This window comes from Dendropsophus ebraccatus, chromosome 2 (genome assembly GCF_027789765.1).
Source record: "Dendropsophus ebraccatus isolate aDenEbr1 chromosome 2, aDenEbr1.pat, whole genome shotgun sequence".
Lineage (NCBI taxonomy): Eukaryota > Metazoa > Chordata > Amphibia > Anura > Hylidae > Dendropsophus > Dendropsophus ebraccatus.
This window is the reverse complement of record NC_091455.1, coordinates 200,951,748-200,972,939: the sequence shown is the minus strand read 5'-3', so window position 1 is coordinate 200,972,939 and position 21,192 is coordinate 200,951,748. Positions and strand designations below refer to the sequence as shown.

General features: G+C 42.2%; 1 protein-coding gene across 1 annotated transcript in view; it reads right to left on the bottom strand.

Annotated features, from left to right (window-relative positions):
• GAD2 (glutamate decarboxylase 2) overlaps nucleotides 1–21,192 on the bottom strand; it is a 68,027-nt gene that overhangs the window by 26,944 nt on the left and 19,891 nt on the right. The window contains exons 5-6 of the mRNA XM_069960544.1: nucleotides 19,525–19,615; nucleotides 9,480–9,592 (exon numbers count right to left, since the gene is read on the bottom strand). Coding sequence (XP_069816645.1) covers nucleotides 9,480–9,592; nucleotides 19,525–19,615 — 204 coding nt within the window. The remainder of the gene's footprint in view (nucleotides 1–9,479; nucleotides 9,593–19,524; nucleotides 19,616–21,192) is intronic.

Here is a 21,192-nt window from a genome sequence, read left to right as displayed (position 1 = left end):
TTGTTGCATTGGAATGTATAGAGCCGGACCCGCAGCTCTATTCATAACAGAGCCAGCGGGGGCTGATCGGCGGAGGTACAGAGGTCACGACCTCCTTCTTTTCCCCAATCCTGCGGATAGGGCAAAAGTCAATTTTTCCTGGACAACCTTGATGTCTCCTTCTGTAGAGAGGAGGAAAAAAATAAGAGAACCAAATTTCCTGGATTACGGCACTTATTATTACTAATCTGGTTGTTATCTACAATTATAGACAAACACACTGCAAGTAAATAACACACAGTTGTAGTGTTCATGTAAGCTTGTTGAGTAGAGATAACTAAACCCTTCAAAAGTTTGGTTCGGCAGTTTTGCCGAATTTTGAGGGAAAGTTCGGATTTGTCCAAACTGGACCTTAAATGAACCTCACTAAAACAGCTAAATGGAACCAACCTAACTTTTTGCGAAGTTTGGAACAAATCTTGGTTTGTAAGATTCAGTTCGCTCATCTCTAGTGTCGTGTAAACATCCACAGTGCAAGGAGAAAAAGTCTTATTGACTTCTTCAAGAGATTATTGGCAACATTTTTTTTTTTTTTTTTATTTTAAAATTCTCTTTTTATTTTACATAATCCCAAACAGACATCCGCAAAAAACCCTCCCAACAAGAATAAATATAGAACTTCACAAAGCAACATCCCCAATCTAAATACTGCAATTACTCATGTCTGGTATCACCCAGACTTCTTTGTCATTATACAAAATTTTTTATTTTCTCCGTATGGTTAAACATGCAGGGCGCCCCCACCACCCTACCTCCACCTACTTTATAAACATTCAACCCACCAGGCTGCGGCGCAGCCACCCCCCCACCGCGCCAAGGGGGGAGGGGAGACGGGCGAAAGAGACCAGGACCGACCACCAACTTGTACCATATCAATTGTAGGCGTCATCAGTATAAAAAAAAAAAAAAAAAAAAATTAACATATCCAAATAATACAAATGACCACCACCAGCTTCAATCCCTTCTCCTGCCAATCTGACCCCTATCCAGGGCCACGCCGGCACCGGATGGTAAAACCATTCATCCACACCGGCTATCCACGGACCCGGAACTCCGGAGCCCATGAGCAACCACCCTGTCAAGTCCGAAGGTCTCCACAGTCCATCTATTATGGGCTGCAGTTCCCCCAACTGACCAGGGTAAACTCACATATTTCCCATCCAAACAATTCATAATAGCAAAAAAAAAACAAAAAAAAACCAAGTGAATTCCCAATCCAATTACTCGACCCTCTCACGGCCGACCTACTAAATCGGGTTACTTTCCACCACTGTGTCAGTGGAGCGGTCCGTCCAATCCTGCCCCCCACCACACCCCCCCCAACCCAGCAAGAGCGCAACCACGCCGCAGCCCATTCACACCCCCAAACATCCAGCTAAATATAATTATCTACCGGGCGCCCTGAAAGTACCTCACGGATTACATTACTTCTCTTCACTTACTACCCTAATCTTAATCTAACTTTTATTTACAAAACACTTCGAGTTACAAAAAGAAATGGAATTTCCATATACCATCATCCCTTAAAACAACAATCACCCCCCCCCCCCCCCCCCTCCCGGGCAGAAATTAGTAGATTAGTTTGCATCCGTTCCCTTTTTCTCTTCCCTCCATATCCTCTCATATCTAATATATAATTTCACCTTGTTTTCCCATGCTTGTACAGATAATAACTCATTAGAATTCCACCTTTGCACAATCATCAGTCTCACAAAAAGTCTCTTGTTTAAGATCCTGTTACCCACACCCACTAAATGGGTATTAATTAATTAAATTAATTGGGATAAGTCCATATTGCTCCCGATTTCGGATAATGCGGTCAGTGGGGTGGATTGTGGAGGATATGATCAAATGAGAGTGTTAAAATCAGGGGACAGCTTTAAATATTTGGGGGTAGAAGTTATGAAGGACATTAATGATTTCCACGAAAGAAATACCTTTAGGGTGCGTTCACACCTACAGGATCTGCAGCAGATTTGATGCTCTGTTCAGTTATCTGCTGCAGAAAATCAGCTGCAGATCCTGTAGGTGTGAACGCACCATTAAGGTTATGAGAGAGATAGACAAGAAGGTGGATGTATGGTTAAATCTGATACGGTCCAAAGCGGACAGAATCATGCTTGTCAGCACAATAATCTTGCCAAAATTATTATACATCTTTGTGCTACACCCATTTGGATAGATGACAGTACATTTAAGAGGGTGGAATCATCCATAAATAAGTTGATATGGGTACGGAAACGAGTGAGGCTGAGACAATCGGTCCTATGCCTTCCAAAGGGGAAAGGGGGAGTGGGTCTCCCGGATATGAAATCTTATTTTCTGGAGTCTCAGCTGTACCACCTATGGAATTGTGATAATGTTATGTTATATAAATTTTTGGAAAATAAATGGAGCGATTCCTGTGTTGGTATGGTTGAGATCCTAGAATCGGGGGTTCTAAAGGATAGGGAATGGGAGGGCTTTCCCACAGTGGGTATGTTGATTAAGACTTGGGAGAGGTGTAAGAGATGGTGTAATGTATGTAACTCGACTGAATGGATGCCCCTCTGGAGGAACCCCAGATTGACTGAAATCTATAAAGCTGGGACATTGGTAAACCTTAAAAGGGTGGGCATAGTGAGAGTGTGCGACGCCTTTAGAGAGGGGAACCTGAGGTCCTGGAACTCATTGAAGGAGGAATATAGATTGGAAGGAAAAGAATGGTATGAATACGCTCAACTGAGACATGCCTTTATGAGTTCTAAGGATAAAAGTCCTTTCTTAGTTGACCCTACGCCTGGTATACTAACACAAATTTACAATGGACAGCCGCAAAAGAAAGGGTTATCCAAGATATATAAAAAACTGAGGGAAGAAGTATATGAGGGGAAAGAACTAGGGTGTAGGGGGAGATGGGAAAAAGAAGTTGGTAATCTCTCGGAAAGGGCATGGGAGAGGATTTTGGGTAATACCAAGGATGTCTCGCTGAATCATAACCATCAACTAGTGCAGTTGAATATCTTGCACCGTCTCTACTATACCCGTCACTTCTTGAGGAAGATAGGGAAAAGAGGAGAAGCGGATTGTGCGAGGTGTGGGGAAATAGTAAAAGATTGGTTACACATATTTTGGTTATGTCCAGCTTTAGGTGAATTTTGGAAGGGGGTGGTGGAGCTAATAGAAAAAGAGCTGGAATTGGTAATAGAACCATATCCCTCTCTGATTGTCTTGGGCAACATTTTTTTTTATTTAGGTAGATTGGATTGGAAATGCAGCTTTTTTCCCATTAAAAAGGCATTCTGGTCACTGAAAAATCTGTGCTTCTCAAGGAACCAGCTCCAAAAGGTTAGATCAACTGTGAAGCATGGTGGTTAGAGCAGCATGGTTTGGGGCTACCTCGTGGACTGCATGGCTTGTGAACATCAATGGAATATAGAATTCAAAGGTGCATCAAAATGTATTAGGAGAATGTAAGGGCAGCAGTCCATGACCTCAAGGTGAAGTGCCATTGGCTGATCCAATATGACAATGACCCAAAGCACACAAGTAAAACAACTAAAGGACAGCTAAAAAAGAAGATCTGTATTTTAGAATAGCCAAGTCGGAGTCCTGACCTTAACCCTATAGAGATGTTGTGCTCATAAAGTATCCCAAGAAATGCTAAAACTGGAACAGGTTTACAGAGAGGAACAATCCAGAATAAGCCAAATTATTTGCAGCTACAGGAAATATATTTCTTATTTTTTTTTCTCCCTGCACTGTGGATGTATACTAAAAGGAGTAAAGAGGTAATTTTTTTCTTTCAAATCAACTTGATATTAGAAAGTTATATAGATTTGTAATTTACTTCTATTTACATAGTTACATAGTACGGTTAAAAAAAGACACATGTACATTAAGTTCAACCAATCTCAAATCTTCCAGTACTTATCAGCAGGTGTATGGCCTGCAAGAATTAGTGTTTTCTTTCCAGTCTGACACAGTGCTCTCTGCTGCCACCTCTGTCCATGTCAGGAACTGTCCAGAGCAGTAGCAAACCCTCCTAGAAAACCTCTCCTGCTGTGGACAGTTCCTGAAATGGACAGAGGTGGCAGCAGAGAGCACTGTGTCAGACTGGAAAAAATATACAATTTCCTGCAGGACATATAGCAGCTGATAAGTAAGGGAAGACTTGAGATTTTTAAATAGAAATACATAACAAATCTTTATAACTTGGTACGGCTTAATAAAGAGGCATCATAGCCTCGAAACGCGTTGACTATATGACGTATAAAAGCATCTTCATCTATCTTATGCCTGCTTAACCTTGGAAGTCTCCCTTGAGAAACCATGGGCCCGGGCCTCGGCCTGTGCTACTCTTCCACTGACGTGGGTGGCTCCTTGTCCGTGGCAATACGGAATGGCTGCATCGAGTGCCCTATATATAGTCCACGCTTATAGACATTGTGCTCTTAGCAGGCGGGTGCTTGACCCAGGGCAATGATTCACCCATGGAGCACCTCTTGTGTGTTTATTAGCTGACAATAGGGCTGTAAACAGCATCCATTTCACCATTGGAAAGTGGAAAAGGGGAGTCAGTACTGACTAGCTAGAGTATCAGGACTGGACTAGCTAAGTCATCTCATTTCCATCCTCAGCCACACATTGCTGGTGGCGATATGGAAGTGCCTAGCCCTGATAAATAGAGCTTGATTGCTTGGCCATATTACCTATCCCGGAGGCATACATATTCAAATGATTGTAATTGCTGCACAGTTGATATTCTAAGGAACTCTCTGGAACGCAGATGAGCGCACAGTGTAGATGACAGGGGGAGTCCTCGGGATATCATCTGCTTAGATCACACAGCGGAGGATTACACTGTCATGCATGGAAAATGCTTACAGGGAAATAATTAGTAATGGGAAAAAGGACTAGGAAGGATACAGAAAATTAGTTCATGCAAATGGAAGCAGTAAGGATAGGTTAAGCCAGCCCGAAAGGTCCCAGCATGATGCATAGCTATAGTAGATCTGCTACAAGCAGAATTCATACGTAAACAAAATGGCTACAGGAAAAAGGGTGATTTACTGTGTTATTTGAAGAGATGGGTGAAGCCATTCCTGACAAATGAAATTTACTCTGAATTTTCAAGTCAAAACTTTTAGCATTCGTTTTTAATAAATAACGTAGTGGAGCAGGGACTCCTATCAAAGATAGGTGTCCCTGCTCCTTTATATACAATGGCAAACAATACATTGCCATATATCAGACCGGGTGCTCTGTTGTGCACACTTACTGTGTTGTAGTATTAAACTTTGTTTTGTATGTGATGTTTGTTTGTTATGTTCACTTGCACCATACTCTCAAGGGGTTAATACAAAGCCAAGCTGTGACACAGGAAGCTTAGAACCTGGTAGTTTTCCATTGTTGCTGGGAGATAGTGTGCAGGGTTTTTGGAGGAACTTTTTTTGTAGGGGAATGTTGACCTTTTCAATATTGTTTAATGGTGCGTTCACACCTACAGGATCTGCAGCTGATTTTCTGCAGCAGATTTCATTTAAATAACTGAACACAGCATCAAATCTGCTGCAGATCTGCTGCAGATCCTGTAGGTGTGAACACACCCTAAGTCTAGAAAGAAACTGCTGTGTCACTCCCATAGACATGGAAACTCAATACAAGTCTATGGGAGACTAAAGTTGGGCCATATAAAAGGCACATGCCTCCTCTCCACCTTGCTGTGCCCCCCCCCCCCCCAATTAGGCGAGTAGAGTTTATGCCTTTATTTATGCCACAGAATAAACATAAATTGGTGCCTTTACCACGCCGTACGTCAGGGGCGCATAATATATGATAAATGTGCCCCATTGTGTTCATGTGTAATGGCCCAGAAAGATATTTATTGTCAGGCGTTTGGAGATGTATTGTTGCTATTGGCAACCTTAGACAGTCTGTATTAGGGCCTATGTATTTGCTGCTAACTCTCTTATGGAGATAGTGTTTTCTGTCATATATTTATTTAATCTGTTGTTATGTATTAATCGCTAACAATACAAGTGTTGAGCTTGATCAGTGCTCCTCCCCTGCAACCTATCACACTCTAGTGATTGGCCAGGGGAAAGCTAGCTCCGCCCACCTTTTACCCAGAAGGGCTGTGCGGTCTTGTCAGTGACAGTTGGTAGTCTGGCATTGCCAGAGTCACATCTAACCTCCCTACGTCACCTCAGTAATCCTGTCAGACTCCATCTTCAACCCCCTAACCTGTTTCCAGTCAGCTATAAAGACTAATACGTGTCTTCTAAGTCTCAGCAGGACATCCTCTGTATTTATTAGTGCCTGCTGTCGGATTGGTGAAGTGATAGAGGGTCTCCCATTCACCGCCCACATCTTCCTGGCTTCCAAGTCAGTGTGTCCATGCGTCTTCCTCCTACATGATAGCGAGTGTTGACAGCGTCAAGTCTTTTCAGTAACTTCAAGTACCTATTCACACGTACCTTACAAAGGCGGAAAGCTATAAAGTCTCTGGAACAGGTCTGTCTACTTTAAACCCTATTTATCCACCAAGTCTAAGCTATAGTAACCAAGGTAACCCTCCCCCTGAAGCTAAGGACTCTGATCAAGCGAACAGTTTGCCGTCATCAGATGCCCCTGTATTGGATTGTACATAGTTATCCTTCAAGTAAAGTCTTAATATACTTTCACCGCTATTGTGTGAAGACTTTTATTAAAAATTATATGTCCCTGTGTGTATGCTGAAGAAGACAAGGGTCCCAGCACCCTCGGACCCCACCGTGACAGGAAGGTTTCTAAAGGTGAGCCCTAAGGTTGCACTACAGCACCCAGCAACACAACCCCTCAGCATACCACAGCACAACACCAAAGGGACATTATACATGTAAATGCTAGTGATGAGCAAATACTGTTCCATCAAATAGATATTCGATTGAATAGTAAGGTATTCGATCTATCGAATATTATCGAATAGTTTGCCGAATATTCGATAAATATTCGATAAGCGGTCAAATCCCCCAGCTTCCCCTCCAAGTGGTCGAATAGATGTTTTTTTTAAATCAAATACTTGTTCCCATAGACTTTAATGGGATCGAATATTCAATTGAATATTCAAATATTCGGGAGATATTCTTACGAATATCGAATATTCAAATGTTTCACTATTCGCTCATCACTAGTAAATGCCACTATTGCTGCATTTAGGCTGCTGCTAGTAAACACTATAGATTATATAACAGGGATTCCCCATATAAGAGAACGTCTCTGCCAATCTCATACACATCATACAAATAATTGTAAACAGTGATACCAGGAATGAGTAAACGAGAGAACGCTCGGGTTTGTCTGAAACCAAGTGTGCAGCATTTGATTACCGGTGGCTGCCTGAAAAACATGGCTACAGCCTTTGGCCTATGGCTCTATCCATTTTTTTCCAGGACTCCCTAGGGTTACATCCAACTTCTTCAGCCACCAGTAATCAAATTCCAAAAACTTGGTTTCAGACAAACCCGAGTGTTCTCAAGTACAAATTATACCCATTGTATATCATTGTCTGCCTATGGCAGACTCTATGCGAAGATCGCTGAGCTGATTGCACTGGGGTAAAGGTTAGACCTCCAGCAGTCAGTTAAATTGATCGCAAGCCCCGCAGTCAAACTGCACAGTCACTCCTGTTACTGTCAGTTAAACGCAGCAATCGTAGTATTAAAGGGGTTAATGGCGGGGGTGGGGGGGTGGACGATTGCGGCGTACCATCATTAATGTGAGGACCTGGCTGCTTATAGCTTCCCCTCTATAAAGAGAGCCCACCTCCTGATCTCGCTTCATAGAGCCCCTGCTGCTGATGGTGTAAATGTATGCCATGCGTCGCTAAGGCGCAGACTCCACTGATATACATTTACATCACATGTCCTAAAGGGGTTAACCAACCACCCACTAATGACAATGAGTGACTCTTCTCATCCTGTCTATGTCTGTACAGCAAAGCTTACAAGCTGCAGAATACAGAAGCCATCAGCCTATTGTGTCTGCTCTAGTGCCAGTGATTAGATATGAGCAAAGCGAATCTGGCAAATCAAAATTCGCTGCGAATCGGGAAGTCAATTCGCTTCGTTCTGCAAAGCCAATTCCAACAAATTTGTAAACGAAATTAGCAAAAAAACAAAATGGCGGCCGCACATGCTGTCTGGAGTGGGCGAGAGAAAGGGATTAACCATAATCCCTAGCGCCAGTCCAATCAGCTGCAGTCCCCTCTGTGATGTCAGCACCTCCCCCTCTATATAAGCCAGTTTGGTAATGGAGGCGGCCAGTCAGCCGGAGGAGAGAGCAGGATGGCAGCAGGCAGTTACAGCAGAGCAGGTAGAGACTAACAGAGAGATATAGGGACAGAGAGGGATGGCGGAAATTGAATGAGTCACTGGCTAATTGGCATTTTTTTAAATTATTATTTTCAGATTTTTGACACTTTTACAACAACATAACAAATTTGTCCTTCTGTAACAGTCCCCAGTACTGTAGCTACTATAGTTCTGGCTGAAATTCGTTAAGATTCGATTTGTGAAATTTACGAGTTTGACTGAAATTTCGCGAAGGTCGCAAAATGAATTTCAGCCTGCTTCCCTTACCTCTACCAGTGATAACATGGCAACATTTTATTTCCTTATTTTTGTACAAGTGACTTTAAAAAAGGAAAAAAAACACAAATCCAAAGATATCTTCAGCTCAGCCATTTGAATAGGGTTGAGCCACAGTTGCAGTCACAGCCTATGGGCCAGGATGTCACTTTTTTGCAGATTTTTTTTTTCTAATCTGATACAAATGCTTAATGGCATCAGATTTTATAAGCGTGAAACAAAATTCTCATTATCATGCTCAAACTTCTAACCCATGGCCCAGATAGATAACCAGTGTAATTTTTTATATATACTGGTAAACCTACATCATTGATTTTTTTTGTCTCACAAGTCAAAGAACCAAAAGGCAAAAAAAAAAAAAGAAGCATAAATGATTAAAAAAATAAATGAATCCGTAGAGCAGCCCCTCCGCTTCCCCCCAATAATTACTGGCGGTGCTAATCTCTCGGCTGCACACATGGCATTGTACAATGGATTAGCATGTCCTTTGACTATCCCTTTAATACTATATAACTAGTGTCTTTTGTAGTGAAATTTCTACAAATTCTGTTCCCTGTGTGTTCGATGTTGGAGCATTTAGAACTGCAAGGCAAATGTCTCATCTGATTATCCTTCCTACAGAGCACAATTTATGCTCAGGGTAATGTGCAGTTTGCTTTCAGGGCTGTATACATCTTTCTAAATTAAATTCAGAGACTGTCAGGAGTTCTGTTCAAAAAAAAAAAGAGAGAGAACTCTATTACGTCGCACTCTCTAGATAACCGGAAATATACAGAAATGACCAGAGATGTTATTTTAGGCTTTTTTTTTAAAAAAATGATGATAATTTACCTGGAGAAAATATTCCATCCCCGCTTCCTCCGGGCCACCCAACAATTTCTCTCATTTTCTTTAAAGTGACATATTCTAATAATACAAATACCGGGGCGATCTCATAGGTGAACCTGGAAAAAAACAGAATGAAAACCAATTATATATAATATTATATAAATAATAAACAATATAACATATTAGAATTACATATTGGAACAAAAATTTTGGGAACAATTAATAATAGATTTGCATTTATTTTTTTTAAAAAAATTTAAATACTATTATTATTATTATTATTTTTACTATAGAACAGTATAGTAATGTACATATTTAATTCTTCAATACATGTCTGCTTTACAAAAAGCAGGGTCGGTGCTTGGTTTTGATAAAAAATGGTGCTGTTGATGGAAGGGCTAATCAGCCAATGAGATAGAAGTGCCAGGCCGGTCAGAGGCTATACTGGTGTTCCAGACTCTCCCAACAGGGGAGATTTAAAGGGGTATTGAGCTGAGACATAATTGTTCATATGGTGCTGACCCTAACAATTCCTTCCATACTTGTTATTATCTATTTAGTCTCCTTCCCCCAGTTCTGAGCTGCTGCTTTCTGCTGATGACACAAAAAACTTTGTACAAGTTTTTCCTCTCCGTCACCCCCTCCCCCCACCTCCCTTCTGAGAGGGCTGATGTGATCAAGTCCCTGTCAGGCTGTATCTGCAACTTTTTAGCTTCTCTGTAATACTGGGAGGGTTAATCTAACATCAAGTTGGTGAGAAACTCAATGTGATTATTCCTCCTGGTATTACAAAGTTGCAGATAGGGACTTGTTTACATCAGCTGTCTCGGAAGGGAGGGGGGGGGGGGGAATGCATCCTGAAGGAAATAATTCATTCTTTGTGTAGTGGCCCCACTGGGTTACTGCCTTCAGCTTCCATTGAAGTAAATGGTTGTTGAGCTGGTTGTTTGGTATATGACGATTGCATTTTCCAGGTTCTGCAGTATACTTTCTTTCTTTCTTTTTTTTTTTTATTATAATGGGTACGATACAATATCATATATACAATGTCATATACAATGCCAGTGTTAATACAGGCTATCTCTGCAGACTGTATTAAGCTATAAAAACACAGCAAGAGAGCCATATAGTAATGACTCTCTATAGGAGACAGCTCAGTCATGCATGTTAATCTCTGTAATATTCACCCTCATTACATAGATCTGATTCATTCATCATATTGGGTGTCAGATTATCCTAATGGACAGGATGAAGACGCTGTGTGAGGAGCCAGTACTAACATATAAATTATAAACTACATTATATCGATTCATCCCTATCTTATTAGATCATCGTTTTGCCATAATAATCATAAATCATCCAAAATGATGTTTAATACATCATTGTACAACAATCACCAATGTTCCATCAGAGTATAAGATCTATTAAGGGAGAACTTGCACACCACCCAATATGCATAAATGGCCTAGTTTTAGCCAATCACCACCCTGCTCCATATGGATGTTTACTTTGGATCGGCAGATTGTGGCTAATTTCCTCCACCACAGTGGCCACTAGTGGAGAAAAGTGGTATTTCAAGCAGCCATTCAAAGGAAATTTCTGTCTATGGCTATGTTCACATAACTTTTTTTTCAGCTCTGTTTAAAATGACGTCCGTAACGGACGTTAATTAGCTGTCTGGCCTTCCCTTAGTGCAATGACTGGTGTTTGTACATTATTCTAGTTTGGTTACTAATTGGCCTTTGGGTGCGGCTTAATAAAAAGTCCATTGAATTTAATAGTAAAAACAGAGAAAGAATAGTGGAAAAAGAAAAACTGCGTGTGAACAACTAATAAAAAACGTCCGCTGTTTGCAATAGACGTCCGAAAATAATGATCATGTTCCTTTTTTTGACGTCTGCGGTAAAAACTTCCGTTATTCAATGCATTGTGTGCATTGGACATCCGTCTTCCCTATGACTTCAATGCATTGCCAGTCAGTTAAAATATCAAAATCGGACGGCTTTTCTCTATTTTTGACGTTGTGCGAACATAGCCTATGTTTGGGTCCTCCAGAGTTAACAACTGTAACTAAATGATGGACTGCAAGGGAGGATATGCGCTAATGGTAAGGTTGTTAAGACTAGAAAAAACGTTTAATTTTATAAGTGAATACATAAAAGAAGGGGCCCATAGCACGGACCAAACCAGAACCCATTATGGTTCCCTTCAAGGCTCTAATACACAAACCGATTATCGGCCGTATTCAGCCGATATAGGCCGTTACGGCCGATAATCATCTCATGTAATAGAACACAGCCATCAGCCGACATGAACGATTTCGGCTGATCGTTGTGTGTCGTTGTCTTTCAACATGTTGAAAGACAAACAACTGATACAGCAGCGATCTGCTGCCATCACACCATGGAATAGGAGCGGGGGCAGCAGACTGCCGCTACCTTTAGAAAATGATAGATGACAGATATTATTGCAATAAAAATATTTAGTGTTGATTTCTGAAGCTTCAAGCTTGATAAATGACTCATTACACGGCCATTTGTCTTGTTCACGTGTTGCCGAGTGTTAGAAGAAGAACTTCTGCATTGTGTGCTACTATGTATCCTTTGTCCGCTGTAATGTCGGGGTCATTTAAAAGCTGAATTGTACCCATGTTCTAGCATAGTTGGATTAACATAATTGGATTTTTAGCTAATATCATACAGGGGAGCAAGCATCACCAATACTACCCTGATTGTTAGCACTTACCATCTGTGCATTTATGTAAGTTCTATGGAACTTTATGAACAGAATACAGATGTGTATGCCGCCAGGAGCTCATATGTTAGGCATTTGTAGGCACCATTATATAGGGACACTGATTGTTATGTAAGTGAAGCCCCTTTGAGTGTTATAATAGTATGTTGTAATGTTGTGTTGAATAGAATTCATGAGAAATTGGAGTCCTTAAAGAGGTATTCCAGGGAAAATGTAAGGGGACAAGTAAGAGATCACTGGGGGTCCAACCTGGGACCCCTGTCAAAGGCAAAGTCCCTGCTCTTGAACACTGAGAAATGAAGCATACACTGTTTGTCCTGCTGCCTAGTTGATATTTGCAAAGTGCTCGGCCCATTGAATGTAATAGAAGGTAAATTTCCACACTTTCTTTTCACTCCAGACAAAAGTTGGATTTGGATAAATCTGCCTTTTTTTTTTTTTTTTAAAGCAAATTTAGAGCAAATTTAATTAATGCTAGAGTCTGCTAGACTTTCTGAAGACACAATGGGGGAGATTTACTAAACATGGTGTAAAGTGAAACTGGCTCAGTTGCCCCTAGCGACCAATCAGATTCCACCTTTCATTTTCCAAAGAGTCTGTGAGGAATGAAAGGTGGAATCTGATTGGTTGCTAGGGGCAACTGAGCCAGTTTCACTTTACACCATGTTTAATAAATCTCCCCCAATAACACTAAATATCCAATATAGTGCTAATATTAGGAATGTTACATTCTAAAAGGTCTTCCTGTTTTCCTTTTTCCTTTTACTTTCCTGCTCTTATATTACTTCCTAGCTGTAATAGGTCAGTAATGATCTCCCATATGTAGAAGGCTCCAAGCTATATTTAACTCTTATTTAGGCCGAGACTATTCAGGACTTGTTCCCGGTCACTTATAACCAATAAATATTGATTTAGGGATGTTCTTGTATAGACTCTGGGTGGCGGACTCTATCCCACTCTGAAAACATCATGAAACAGACTTCAACTTCTCCGTGAATCACTTAGTCCATCAGTTTTGTTGTCTGCGTTATCAATACATGTAAAAATGTTCCAATGTGATCGAGTCAATAACGGACATATTTTTGATCATACAGCAGAATACATTAAGGGCATAGACTGCTCAGGCCTGTGCATTCCGTGTAGGGACCAAACATGATGGGATTACATTGAATTACATGGCATGTATAAAGACGCCAACAACTCTGGGCTTCCTCTATTGCAGTAACCTTTCCTGAACCCTAACCATGGCTTCCAGGACTCAGATACCTCTAGGACTGTCCCCTAGGACAGCAGACTGAGCTGCTAGAGGGTACCAGGTTGCTTCCCAAAAGTGATCCCAGTGTGGGTAGTGACTGACCCAGAAGGCCACAAGACATCAGTGTGAGGGGGCAGGTCATGGACAGGTGGCCCCAGCGTAGATCATGGACAGGTGGCAAGACAATGTAGTCAGGGACAGGTAGAATGGTGATGGAAGGAAGCAAAGGTTTAAGGTCGGCAGTGCAGGTCAAGCACAGGAGAGTCAATACAGTACAAGAGGATGAGGCTGAAACAGAGTCAGGAGGTCAGGCATGAATATGGAGAAAGCTTGTGCACTCTATGGACCAAACCAGGACCTGCAGGAGAGGTAGCGGCATGATGACAGTCGGAGAGTAAAAGCTGAGCCTGGCTTACGGTAAGATTCAGCAGCCCTAGTTTCTGGGCTGCACGTATACTCATTGGATTGTTTGTGTCATTCTTTGCTTTAGTCATATGTTGGCTGCACATCTCCTATTACACATGGAGCCGACAAAGTATGGTGTTGCCCTAATACACAGGGTAAAACAGACTGTGACAACATGAAAGAACACTATGGGGGACATTTACAAAGGGTCCTGCAGGGGCAGATGCCAGGGAGAAGGCACAGATACCCCTGCCGTATCCCCTCGATGGGCTGGCAGGGGGAGCTTGGGGGGGGGGAGCTTGTTCTTCTTCTCTCCTATCAACTCTCTCTTTACGTCATCTGTTTGCACTCTTCACCCACTCACAGCGCACTGTAGATGCCCTGGAGGAAGGAAGTCACATGGGTAGTGACATCTCACAGCGTGGGTGTCAGAAGGAAAACCTCAGCTTTCCATTCTCTAGGACGGTTCAGCCAAATCTAGTGGGCATAAGGTGGTGTGAAGGCTAATCAAAGGTCAATACACGGGCACAGGTGTTCTTCTTCTTTTTCTAAGCACTGTTTTACCTCATCCTCCAACATCCAGGCAGAGCACAGTACTACTTGGGTTGAGACTCTCACAACATCCTCCTCTCTGCTACTCTGCTTCTCTGTATCACACCACAAGCTACTCAGTCGGCGCCACTACATGTCACACTTCATTCCTATGGCAGATTCGATTGCTGTACGGTCCAGTATTTGTCAACAAGTGTTATCAAGTGTATTATCCAATGCTTTATCAAGAGAAACGCCATAATTGTGTAACCTGCTGCAAACACGTACTCATCAGTAAAAACAGCCTTATTTATGATAAAGAGACTCTGTGATCTTTCGCCTTATACTGACACAGTATACACCACAACCTTGGGACACTTCCCCTTTCTGTGGGTGGCAGTTCTGATAGTCCGGGAGGGTCACTACACCTCTCTGGCCATCCGTGACCCCGTAGCAACCTGGCAAGACAGTGACCACAGGGGACAAAGGTCCAACCGGCCTCCTCAAATAAAAGCAGACGTGCCATCACACCTATGTGCCTACCCGGCACAGGCGTCACAAATTAACACCGCTGTATCTCGGCCAACCACCACCAGCGTGGAGTGACACTTCACCATCAAGCAAGTGACTGGCCAATCCTCCGACATATTAACATCATCACTGGGGGCATACCAGTACACCATAGTTAGGCCAAAATAACCCGGTGTAATAGGGCCAGAACAAACACTTATTTATCAGCCGACCAAGTTGCAAAAAATCATTGACCATTGACTGTACTCACATATAATAGGGGGTAATTGCAGCACAATTTCTGTTTGTTGTCTGTCCTTTACCCAGGGTATACAGCCCTATATGAGTGGGAAATGTGTTTTTTTTTAAATGTTTCGTTAAAACGGTACTTCTCATTGACCGATGCAATCCTTCATTCTTAATGTTTCTTCTTTTTTATGCCCTGTAACCTTGGTTTCTTCTGGTTAGGTGTTGGTGTCAGATTCCATTTGGCCTTTCCTATATGAAAATCCATTTGCTTTTGTGTTGTTGTTTTTTTTAATCCGTACACTTATCTTCTTTCTTCTACCTTTACGTTTTATTTTTATTTTTTATTTTTTTAGATTTTCACCAAATCTTGTCAGGGGACAACCAACATCTTTTGTTAACCCTCTATGTTAAATTGAAGGAACTTTAAAATACTTTTCATTGTCACAACCAACATCTTTCTTGTTGGGGCAATGTTTTCTACTGACAGTTCTGTATGTAGGTATTTTCCCTTTTACCTGCAATACCATTTGCATATTTTGACTTTTACCAGGATTTGTTCAACAAACCACACACACATTACCAGGCAATGTCATCATTTCATAAATCTAATTGGATGTTGTGCTCACTGCTGCCACCTCTGTCAGGAAAGGAGAGTTTTGCTTCAGGGGTCTTCGCCTCTGGACAGTTTCTGACATGGACAGACCGGAGGGAGAACCATCTCAGACTGTAAACCTATCTATGCCTGTTAAGTAAGCTGCTGTGGCATCACCACTAGAGATGAGCAAACCTCGGCAGGCTCGCCTTCATCTGATCCCGAGCATGCGGCATTTGATTACCAGTGGCTGATGAAGTTGGATGCAGCCCTAAGACTGCCTGGAAAACATGGATACAGCTTATGACCTGGCTGTATCCATGTTTTCCAGGACTCCCTTGGACTGCACCCAACTTCTTCAGGCACCAATAATCCAATTCTGCATGCTTGGGTTCGGATGAACCCGAATGTGCTTGAGGTTGGCTCATCTCTAATCACCACTGTTTAAAGGGGTTGTCCAGCGAAAATCTTTTTCTTTCAAATTAACTGGTGCCAGAAAGTTATATAGATTTGTAATTTACTTCTATTAAAAAAATCTCAAGTCTTCCCATACGTATTAGCTGCTGTATGTCCTGCCGGAGATGTTGCTTTATTTTCAGTCTGACATAGTGCTCTCTGCTGCCATCTCTGTCCATGTCAGGAACCAGGGTCGGATTGGACCACCGGGAGGCCAGGGGATCCCCCGGTGGGCCCGCCCCCCTTTGAAGGGCCCTGTGCTGAAGGTGGGCCTCCTGTTCAGCCTCTCCTTATGATCAGGAGATCAGGGGGCCCTCAGCTGCCTTCCATGGTTCTTTTACTCCACCACTGTAAAGCCATGGGCCCCCCCTCCCCCTGCACTGTGGTACAGTCCGTCCTAATCAGCTCCTGATTGGCTCTCTTCCTGCCTGTCACTAGAGGCTCCCTCCTCCCTGCAGTAAACAAACCCTGGTGTGGCAGCAGGGACATGCTGAAAGCTGCACAGAGAAGCCACAGCAGCCCCCTCCATCCCCCCTCCCCCTGCAGTCATGTCTCCCCCCTCCTGCTGCTTTGTGCTGTCGGTGCGAGGAGAAGAGGGAGAGGCTGCACAGAAGAAGATGGTGGAGAGGGAGACTAATGGAGACCCTGGAGCTTCCTGCATAAAGCAGTCAGTGTGTCAGTAAGTGCATAAGTAGGTCAGCGTGTGTGAGTGTCTGTAAATATGTGTATCCTTGTCATCTGTGTGTGTGTGTGTAGTGTGGCTATCTGTGTGTGTAGTGTGGCTATCTGTGTGTGTGTGTCTGTGTAGTGTGGCTATATGTGTGTGTAGTGTGGCTATCTGTGTGTGTGTGTAGTGTGGCTATGTGTGTTTGTGTGTGGCTATCTGTGTGTGTGTGGCTATCTGTGTGTGTGTGTCTGTGTAGTGTGGCTATATATATGAGTAGTGTGGCTATATGTGTGTGTAGTGTGGCTATCTGTGTGTGTGTGTGTGTGTGTAGTGTGGCTATCTGTGTGTGTAGTGTGGCTATGTGTGTGTGTGTGTGTGTGGCTATCTGTGTGTGTGTGTCTGTGTAGTGTGGCTATATGTGTGTAGTGTGGCTATCTGTGTGTGTGTGTCTGTGTAGTGTGGCTATATGTGTGTCTGTGTAGTGTGGCTATATGTGTGTAGTGTGGCTATCTGTGTGTGTGTGTGTAGTGTGGCTATGTGTGTGTGTGTGGCTATCTGTGTGTGTGTGTGTGTGGCTATCTGTGTGTGTCTGTGTAGTGTGGCTATCTGTGTGTGTAGTGTGGCTATCTGTGTGTGTGTGTCTGTGTAGTGTGGCTATATGTGTGTGTGTGTGTGTGTGTGTGTGTGTGCACCTATTATGTATATAGGGGGACCTGGTGTAAAGTGAAACTGGCTCAGTCGCCCCCGGCAACCAATCAGATTCCACCTTTCATTTTCCAAAGAGTCTGTGAGGTGGAATCTGATTGGTTGCTAGGGGCGACTGAGCCAGTTTCACTTTACACCATGTTTGATAAATCTCCCCCATAGTGTATATTATATAATGTAGTTCTATGGATGTTTATAGAGAGACACTAATGGCCGGCAGCTCTCTAGAAGTTTCCTATAGATGTTATTATAGATGTATGCAGTGTGCATGAAGACTGTACAGATAAGCGTATAGACTGTATGTAGTAACACATAGTGATAGTGTATATACTCTCTATATACTTCTATGTAGGGTCTATACCTGCACACTGCATACATTTAATATAAACCAGAAACCTTCAGTGTAAATAGCATCGGTCTGCTGCTGCTCCTATTCCACGGGGCGACGGCTGCAGATCGCTGCTATATTTGTTATTTGTCAACATGTTGAAAGACAAACAACTGCAACCATCAGGTGACATGGTTCATGTCGGCTGATCGTAGTCTTCCATTACACAAGACCATTGTCGGCCGGAACGGCCGATATTGGACAAATACGGCCGATAATCGTTCTGTGCAATAGGGCCTTAAGAGCCGAGTAGTGCCCTTAAAGTATGTGTCTGTGTGTGTGATTAGATGTATGTATGGAAGGTGTGTGTGTGTGTGTACATCTGTGTATGATTAGATGTATGTATGTAAGGTGTGTGTGTGTGTGTGTGTATCTGTGTATGATTAGATGTATGTATGGAAGGTGTGTGTGTGTGTGTGTGTGTGTACATCTGTGTATGATTAGATGTATGTATGTAAGGTGTGTGTGTGTGTGTATCTGTGTATGATTAGATGTATGTATGTAAGGTGTGTGTGTGTATTTGTGTATGATTAGATGTATGTATGTAAGGTGTGTGTGTGTGTATCTGTGTATGATTAGATGTATGTATGTAAGGTGTGTGTGTGTGTGTGTGTGTGTATCTGTGTATGATTAGATGTATGTATGTAAGGTGTGTGTGTGTATTTGTGTATGATTAGATGTATGTATGTATGTAAGGTGTGTGTGTGTGTGTATCTGTGTATGATTAGATGTATGTATGTAAGGTGTGTGTGTGTGTGTGTATCTGTGTATGATTAGATGTATGTATGTAAGGTGTGTGTGTGTGTGTGTGTATCTGTGTATGATTAGATGTATGTATGTAAGGTGTGTGTGTGTATCTGTGTATGATTAGATGTATGTATGTAAGGTGTGTGTGTGTGTGTGTGTGTGTGTGTGTATCTGTGTATGATTAGATGTATGTATGTAAGGTGTGTGTGTATCTGTGTATGATTAGATGTATGTATGTAAGGTGCGTGTGTATCTGTGTGTATCTCAGTATATGTGCATGTGTACAATGTCAGATTATTCCTTAATCCAAATGTACTATCAGATTTATGTAAAAAAAGAATTAGCACACTGTACTAACATGAAAGGTTCAGTATATGTATGTAGGGTGGGCCCCTAGAATCAATTTCCCTGGTGGGCCCAGGGACCCCAGTCCAACACTGTCAGGAACTGTCCAGAGTAGGAGCAAATCCCCATAGAAAACCTCTCTGGACAGTTCCTGTCTCGGCCAGAGATGGCAGCAGAGAGACTGAAAATAAAGCAACATTTCCTGCAGGACATATAGTAGCTAATACGTATGGGAAGACTTGAGATTTTTTAATAGAAGTAAATTACAAATCTATATAACTTTCTGACACCAGTGGATTTAAAAAAAAATAGTTTTTGCTGGACAATCCCTTTAAGCTAGGTGAGCTTCCGTAACATCATGAGTGCGTAAAAATAAAGTAAACCTTGTGGCATCCCATTTCAGACAGGTGAAATGATGGGACATTACTACTTGTTACTACTTACATGTTGGTGTTGGCCGTTGAGGTCAGCCAGTCTGCTGCCAATCCAACCATGTCAAGACCAGTAGAGAGTTGATTGAAATATCTTGGATGTCCTGGAAAATAATGGAAAGTAATATTATTTTAGTGATGCAAAAAACTAAGGAAAAAACATCTGAACTGAAGTCTGTTTTCCTAAAAGTTCTTAGTATGAGATTGCATGTGATATTCAGATATAATATCCAGAAATAGAGGCTGGAAAAAGGGGCTATAACCCCCGTGCATCACATGGACTATCGTGGATGATTAAACTATATCCATTTTATGAATTCTAAGCACTAAACTCTATGTAAGGGCGCGTTCAGACTACAGAATCTGCAGGATGTTCTCCCTGTGGATTCCGTAGTATGAACACGCCCTATGTTAAGAAGTTACAGAGCTCATTGATCTACTAAGGCTGGGTTCACACTGTGTTTTTTTACACTCTGTTCAACATATCTGCTTTTTATTGGTTACTTTTAACAGACCGAAAAACGGACAGAAACACTAGTTTAAAAAAACGCATGTGTTTCAATCTGTTTTTTTTTTTTATAATGGAAGTCAATAGAAAAACGGATCCAAACGGATGACACACAATTGCATCCGTTTTTTCCACAAAACGTATACGTTTAAGGCTGGGTTCACACTACATTTTTTGCAATCCATTTTTTTTTGCAAAAGATGGATGAAAAACGAATGGAAAAAACGGATGCAACTGTGTGCATCCGTTTTTCTATTGACTTCCATTATAAAAGAAAAACTGATCCGTGGTCGACCACGTTTTTGTGTCCATCAAAAAAACGGATTTGTTTTGATCCCTTTTTTAATAATGGAAGTCAAGGGAAAAACGGATGCACACAGTTGCATCCGTTTTTTTGCAAAAAAAGGATTGCAAAAACGTAGTGTGAACCCAGCCTAACAGATTGCAACAACGCAGTGTGAACCAAGCCTAAATGTGCATTGAACGCTGGGAATACTCCATGGGTGTAACCAAACTGTTAAGTCTAACTATAGGAAATCAAAATTATTTGACCTATTCGAGCCATGATATGTACGATATGCAATCAATTCTACAGATGAAAATGAGAAAAAAATAATGAAGGTAAAATACAGAAGCATAAATTTACAAACCCAACCCTACGACCTGCTTTCCATATGCCTTAAAGTGACACTGTCACCCCCTTTTTGCATTCTTACTTCTCTACACAGGTATAAAGGTTAAATTTAGCCGTTTTCATACCTTTTTCTACATCATATATCATGGTACTTGTTCAAGTAAAAAGTGATCTTTTATCATCTGCAGATCGTGCTAAGTGAGCAGGGCTTCGCGGTAACAGTGCCACTTAGCCCCGTCCACTGTGCCACTGTATGCCCCGCCCCTCCACGACATCATTGTCACTTAGTCCCCACCACCATATAGATACTGCGGTTAGCACGACCGCAGCATCTATAGGGCTTCTTACAGAGAATTCTCCCTCTACAGAGGGAGAATTCTCTGTTCAGTGTCCATCGGGGCTCTGCGAAGTAATCGCAGAGCCCCGATGGACACGGAATCTGGTGGGGTTTGGGAGGACAGGCTGGGTGTGCAGGGAGCGTGCCTGTGAGCTCTGCCCCCTCCCATCTGTCCCCTGCCACTGTTACAAGATTGTAACAG